The sequence below is a fragment of the Acyrthosiphon pisum genome, chromosome A1 (genome assembly GCF_005508785.2).
Source record: "Acyrthosiphon pisum isolate AL4f chromosome A1, pea_aphid_22Mar2018_4r6ur, whole genome shotgun sequence".
NCBI lineage: Eukaryota > Metazoa > Arthropoda > Insecta > Hemiptera > Aphididae > Acyrthosiphon > Acyrthosiphon pisum.
Window position 1 is genome coordinate 90902273 of NC_042494.1, and position 7369 is coordinate 90909641.

At 29.0% G+C, this 7369-nt stretch overlaps 1 protein-coding gene across 1 annotated transcript; it reads right to left on the reverse strand.

Annotated features, from left to right (window-relative positions):
• Positions 1-2757: 2757 nt before the first annotated feature.
• Positions 2758-5249, reverse strand: LOC100569152. Its single transcript, XM_008185360.3, has 4 exons — positions 5063-5249; positions 3497-4540; positions 3208-3400; positions 2758-3016 (listed from the first exon to the last, which is right to left on the reverse strand). Exons 2-4 carry the CDS (start codon positions 3663-3665, stop codon positions 2971-2973), a joined length of 408 nt encoding a protein of 135 aa, XP_008183582.1. The 5' UTR covers positions 3666-4540; positions 5063-5249; the 3' UTR covers positions 2758-2970.
• Between the last annotated feature and the right edge of the window lie 2120 nt (positions 5250-7369).

Consider the following 7369-nt stretch of genomic DNA (forward strand, 5'->3'; position numbering starts at 1 on the left):
TTCTAACCTACTGTACAGCAGAGCGACATCCACTTACCCACCTTTTTTATTTTTGTAGTACTCTTACGGTATACTTAAAAACGTTAGATTTTATTGTATACAATTATCAAAATGCTCAGTATATTCAAATTAAAAAAAAGGTGGGTAAGTGGATGTCGCTCTGCTGTACAGTAGGTTACAAGTGGGTCACTGTAATGGATGGCGTTGAATTTGAATTCAATATGATATAATATCATATTATCATTGTATAAGAAAAACGATTCTGAGTGAAGAGTCCAGGGCCCTGCATACATATATTTACCATAAGGCAGGATAGACAACTGCCCATGGCCTCCGTTATTAGAGGGCCTCGCATTTCTAACAAGACTATTTTTTATTCTTTAGAGTACTATCTTTCAACATATAAAATAAATATAAGAAACATAAAATATTTCAAAAAAAATGAAGTGATTAATCCTTAGCATTGTAAAGTGTAAATGAAAATAAATAAGTCTATTTTTAATAAAAAAGAATTGATAGCTTAGGTTTACTATCAATAGAAAGCGATCTTACATCTTGATCACATAATAAATTCATTTGCCTTAAAAAACAGCAAGAAAAGTAATATTATAAAATAGATTATTAATTATTTATATTATAAATGTATTGTGTATTACAATTTATAAATAATATAAAAAAAATAAATGTTTAATTTTGTTTTCAATATATATATATATAATAGGTACCTACAAGAAATCTGTAGTCTGTAAAGATAATAAATGTATAAATGTATAAATTATGTTTGTGAAAATATATAAGTAAATACTAAATTAATATAAATTATTATTTTGTTTTATACAATTAATTTATGGGGGTGGGGAGGGGGCTATAAACGCTACTTTTGATAAGGGGCCACGTTTTTATTTTGCCTAAGGTCATAAAATGCCTAAATCAGGCTTTGGCGAAGACGGTCAGTCAGCCTATGATATTACTAAGTATATTTGATGATATAAAGATGAATAAAGTAATTTATAAACAACCTATTTACGTAGAATCTTGTTTTAAATTTTTAATCCTTAGCTATAAAAGTTGAACATTTTATAAATATCAACTACAAAATAATTATTAAATTTTAAATGTGATAAATGTTGTCAACATTTGAACTTTAAATGCTTATAAAAAAAAAATTGTGCCTATGTATTTTTAATATTTTTCAACTGCTATTGTAAAAATATATCAGGAGTCTTGCATTAAATTTTCACGCTTTTTTACCCAACAAAAAAAACTTTATTGATATTTATAGAAAAAAAAACTAAAAAAAATTGAAAAATGACAATGAAAACAGCTCAAAAAGAGTCAAATTATTTTCAAAATTTTATCGTGTATAGAAAATGCTAATATAAACATTCAGTGAAATTTTCAAGTATCTACAGTCATTCGTTTTTTAATTACAACAAAATAAGAAAATCGTTGTAATAATATGCATTTCAAACGCTCATAAAAATGTAATTTGACTTTACCTACGCATTTATTCGTTTTTGGAATGGTACAACAAAATAAGAAAATCGCTACATAACAAATCGAGTGAATATTAAATGTATAAACATTTAATTATGTAATTCTAATGGCCCAAATTGTAAAAGCAGTAATGAATATAGAATAGGTAACTTCAAGTCTCAAGACCGATAAAAAATTTTTTTTTCATAAAGGTAGACAAACTTATGGGGAATCTTATATTACATTTTCAAATCTTAGATTTAAAAAGAAAAATTTCTATGAATTTCTATTTCAAAATATTTGCCCGTTTTCGTGATTTTTACGTTTTTTGTTAATTTTTGTTGAATGCTTATAAACAAATTGTGACTGTATTTTTAATATCATACAACTGCCACTGTAACAAAATATTGGGAACCTTGTATTACATTTTTTAAGCTTTTTGACCCAACGAATTAACTTTTATTGGCATTCATAAAAAAAAACTGAAAATACGTACCTAACTAAACAGCTCAACACGAGTTTAATTAAGTATTTTAAAAATTGTATGGTTTATATACTATTATAGTAAAGTTTATACGACCTATATAAAAATTCATTGAAAATGTCATGTATTTAAATTTGTCATTTATTTCAGTTACATCAAAATCTAGTCGAAAACCGTTCAAAAGTTTTCATTTTTTTTTATAACTAAAATTATAAATTGTACACATTTTATGAAATATAGTTATTTGTTTTAATAAAATTCATAAAAATGTGAATAATGATGTACACTTGGGTTAAATATATTAACAATTTTTAAACAATTCTATTCATAAATGATCCACAATCAACTAAATTAAATTAAATAAATCAATAATTATACAATATTATAAATAAATATTATTCAATATTAATATTTAAGTCACAATCACTTAAAATTCTCAATTTATTCAGTTTCTTCTAATTTTTTAGACATTTTTGTTATCCTTTTTTTCTTGGGGTATAGCATCAACTACTAAGGTGCCTATACTCTATTCAGTTTAAATTGACCCACTTTCGTTCATGCATACTGAGCCGCCAAAACAGTCTGATCCCCCAGGTCGGTGAAAGGTGTTCCCTGATTGGTCGCTGCCGTCGCAGATCGTTGTTTACTATCGGAGTTGACAGCAGCCGCAATGCGACATCAAACACTAGCGCTGCGAGACATGCGCGACCATGACCAGTTTTTGTCTGACGAGTGGGTCAACTTAAACTGAATAGAGTATACTAGTATCAGCTTACAAAAAAAAACTTTTTTTTAAATTTTGGTTAAAATTATTTTATTTTTCACAGTTGAGTACATAATATATACAATTTTTAAAAAAAGAGTTAGGATTGATGTTGGTTCTAGTTAATTTTGTTCTTAGAACAAACTTCCTATTTTTTTTTAAAAAAAAGACAAAGAAGTTATGAAGAAGAAAGCCGGCCAGTAACAGTACCCTCAGGAATGGTTTTTTTTTTTAACAATTGAGGAAATCATTGACAATGGCGTTTAGAGCGACGAGGTCTATTGGCACTTAACCTGAAAACAAATAAACACACATATTGTATTAAAGTATGTTATTTTGTAATATTGTTCATTAAATAATTTTTTCTTCATATTATCATTAAATGTATTGAAACAGAATAAAAATTATAAATTTTTATAATTTTATTAATTAATGATTTTAATGTGGGTTTCTAAAGAGACCTAATACTGTAAAAGAGGTTTACCTTTCTAGTTCGGTTTGAGGTTTAAATTGGGGGGGAATTCGATATTGACCAAATCCAATATAGGTTGGAGTAGGTAAGACAGAATTTTTATTTTGAACTGTGTTTCCAAAGTTTGAATAAGTGTATTGAGTGGACAGAGACACACGTTCAGTCAATGGTGGTTGAGCTGCTGAACTAAGTTTAACATTTATATCTATACAATAACAAACAATAAAAAAAGATTTTGATTTAACTAAACTTATCAAAATAAATAGATAGTAATTCAATAATATAAAAGATTGTATTGTACTGTTTTGTTTAAATATTGATCCAAACACGGGCGTTCCTCCAAATATAGGTAGTTTCTTAAAACCACAAGATATATCATATGCGATTCCTAAAAAATAAATCAAAATAATAACTGAATAGGAAAATATCAAACAGAAAATTTTATTTGAATTCCAATTGTCTTTAAGCATTTGTTGAGATTTATAATTAGTAGCAAGCAAGAACTCCAATCATGCATTATAACAGCAAAATTAAAAATAACATACTTTCTTCCTACAATAGGTCATTAAAATAAATATCTATTTTTTTAATGCTTTTTAATTTTAATTTTATTTGGACAAAAAAATTAAAACATATACATTTTGATCAAAAGTATTTTATATTCACATGAAAATACATAATATATTATAGCTATAGGTTATTATAATTTATTGCTATAACAATATAAAAACAAAGAATTCGGCAGCAAATCTTATTACGGCAATCGGTTAGTCTGGGTCTTAAATGGTACCTAAAATATAAAAAGAAAAAAATATTATACAATTTATACAAAATTATTATTTTTGTTATTAAAATATTGTAATAAATTAGTTAAAAATGATATATTATTATATATTATCATTTTATGTCATAATAAACATAAAAATCTTTCTTTTGATTGCAAACCCATTGTTTCTTAATTTATAGCTAGCCCTAAGCTCTAGCCTTTTTTCTTTTTCCTATTCCACTAATATAGTAATATCCATAATTGTTCGTTCTTTGTTTGTATCTATTTCCAGGGCCTTTCATCCAAAATAATAAATTTAGATATTGGTTTCTGGTGCATTAAATGGAATCGAGTATTGGGTGTTTTAAAACCATTTGGTATTATTTTATAAAAGGAAATTTTGTTTTTTCTTTTCTTGTAATGAATATAATGGCGATGTACAAGCAGGTGTCTTTTGGGTAGCCATGAAAAGCGCTGTTTTTGCCGAAGAAATTGCCAGGTTTGCCAACAGGACGTTTGACTATCAGATTGATGCTATTTCATTTCATGTATCCATTGTATTTGTTCACCGTGTTGTAACTTTAAAAATTAGATCAAATTATTTATATTGATAGATCAATAGTAATTACTAATTATTAACATTTTCAAATCATCTATGCTCCCATACCTACTTAACCCATTACCATAGACATATTATCCTTAGGGCCGTTCTTACAATGTCCGTTTAAAGTTAAACGACATTAAACTGGCCAAATTCTGCCGGTAATAAAATTTGTTATTAGTCGGTTAGAGTTAACGGACACTTTACCAGACATTGTAAGGACGGCCCAAAGTTATATATTTCAAAACCCAGGTACTTGTTCAAATTTTGATTTAGATACATAAAAATTATCAAAAAAAATATCTGCTAAATAATTATAAGTGAAAAAGGGAGGTTCCTACTAGAGAAGTTTGTATTGTCACAGGATCGACCTGAAGTGTACAAAAAATCTGAAGTATTAAAAAAAAATGACTCAAATGTAATCAAAAATTCAAAAATCAGATAAATGTCGAATTTAAGCATCCGCCATACAAATAGGACTAGCATGATTAAAAACTCACCTGTATATAAATGCCAAAAACCACTCACTCACTGATTCCAACACTCATAATTTCATAAGCTAGTGATTACTAACCGTAGAAACGTGAAATTTCTATAATATGTAAATGGTTGCCATGGGTTTATAATTCAAGGTTTTCAAGAGGAAAAAATCGATAAGCATCGTAATAGCAGGGTATGAAACTCCGTGAATTGGCCGAATCGGGCGATTGTAACCTTGAACACGGCGTGGCATACGTAATATATGATAAAAGTAAACAGTAGAAACAACCCGACCCCGCGTAGAATATCCTGCCTATTAAGCGGAAACGGTTTTTCAATACGGGTATAACATCATGTCAGTGTTACGGAAACAGTTTCATTGTTCGGACTTCAGATCATAGGTAAACACTTCACCCATCAGCTGATCGAGTTTCGCTTCTATATTGTTCTATGCATATATGTAACTTCTTGAACGCCCAAAATATTGACCCGATCAATACGTTTCGATATAATCACTAAGATATATATCTTAGTTCGTGGATATAATATATTTATCTTAGGCAGTGCCCTGAGGTATTGATACAACGAAGACTGAACCATAGAGAGTAATATTACCAAATACTAGAGCCTAGAATCTGATAATAAAGGCCATATTGTTATTATCTATGACGGCAGAACTTGGCGAGTGGCGACCAGACCAGCCTTATCAATTCCCCACGAGATGCTATTAAAATTGCTTAATTTTACCACAGAACAATATAGAATAGACACTCGGTCAGCTGTGTGGGTTTTCGTATCCCTACGGTATGAAGTATTGGACTCTATAAATTGTACCGTATCCGTAATCTGATAGAATGTTGGCAACGTGTATCCCTCTTTGTTACGAAATCTTAAAAACGGATACAAGGCAATGGCCAATGGGCATTATTATTATTCTGTGGACTGTGACAATGATGTTGAAATGATTTATTTAAATGATAACATATGCCACGCCCCCCTGGAGACCATGTCCAAGGCCACAGTCACCCGATTTTGCCAATACACGCAGTGTCGTACCCCTGATTTTACTCCTTTAAAAATTAAGGATATCTTTAATCGCGAGGGGGGCTAAAGTCCTACTTTGATATTATTGAATAAAACCTTAAAACACGGTCTAAGATATACTTAGATAAATCTTAGTCCGTGGCTTAAGACAAAATTTAGGAAATGTTTGGGGGGCTCAGCTCTTAAAGCCCCCCTCCTATTTGCGCCTATGGGAACGGCATAGATAAAATATTAGTATTGTCCATTAATATACACCTCTATTCTCTTATAAGATTTATATTGTAAAAGTACGAAGTACCTACTTTTTTTTTCTAGAGATGGGAATTTTACAGTACATTTTTTTTGGTAAATTTTACGTAAATGTACGTACATTTTTTAATGCTGTATAAAATTTTTATTTAGTAAGTTTAATACGAACTCAATAACATTTTTATAACTAAGCTAACCATATAACATTATAACCAATATACCACTCGTCCACTCCTTACTACAAGTATTATATTTATATATATTATAAGTATGCCTTGTCGCACAAACGGGGGTACCAGGTGGTGCTTAGCAGTTAGCACCTCCAACTTATATTAGTTATATTGGACTAAAAATATTATTTAAAGTAACTAAATCAGAGATGGTGGTGTATTTTGTCTTGGTAATAATATTATGAATCGTGGACGTTTCGCCCCCACCGTTTCGTCCCCGTCAAAAAAACCAGTCCACGGACGTTTCGTCTCCGGCAATTTTTGAGATAGGACGTTTTGACCCGGAGAGTTATTAGCCATAGGACGTTTGGTCCCCGGCATACTTGATAATCTAAATGCATTTATTTTTAATGAACAATTCTGTAATGTCTAATATATAGTGTTGTAAAGTATTTGAGAAAAATTATTCAAATATTTTATTAAATACTTTTTTTTTATTCTTTTAATTCTTAATTTGTTTCTACTTATAATTATTCTTGTTAAATAAAAATACCATGTCGTCGTGGTTTTTAAAATTATAACAATGTAATATTATATAATTATTTAACTACTTTGTTTTAAGAGTATTTGAGTAATTACTTAAATACTTTTAAAAAGTATTTTTTACAACACTGCTAATACAGTACCTATAATATAGGCTATAGATAAGTAATAAAGAAGAAGGATATGGTCGGACCAACAACGTGTCAGAAAGGTTCAACAATAAATTAAAAAATATTGTAAGAATTAAACATCCTAACTTGTATATATTTATTGAATCAATGCAGATGTGCAATGCGTCTGCAACGACTGAATTGGTACAAA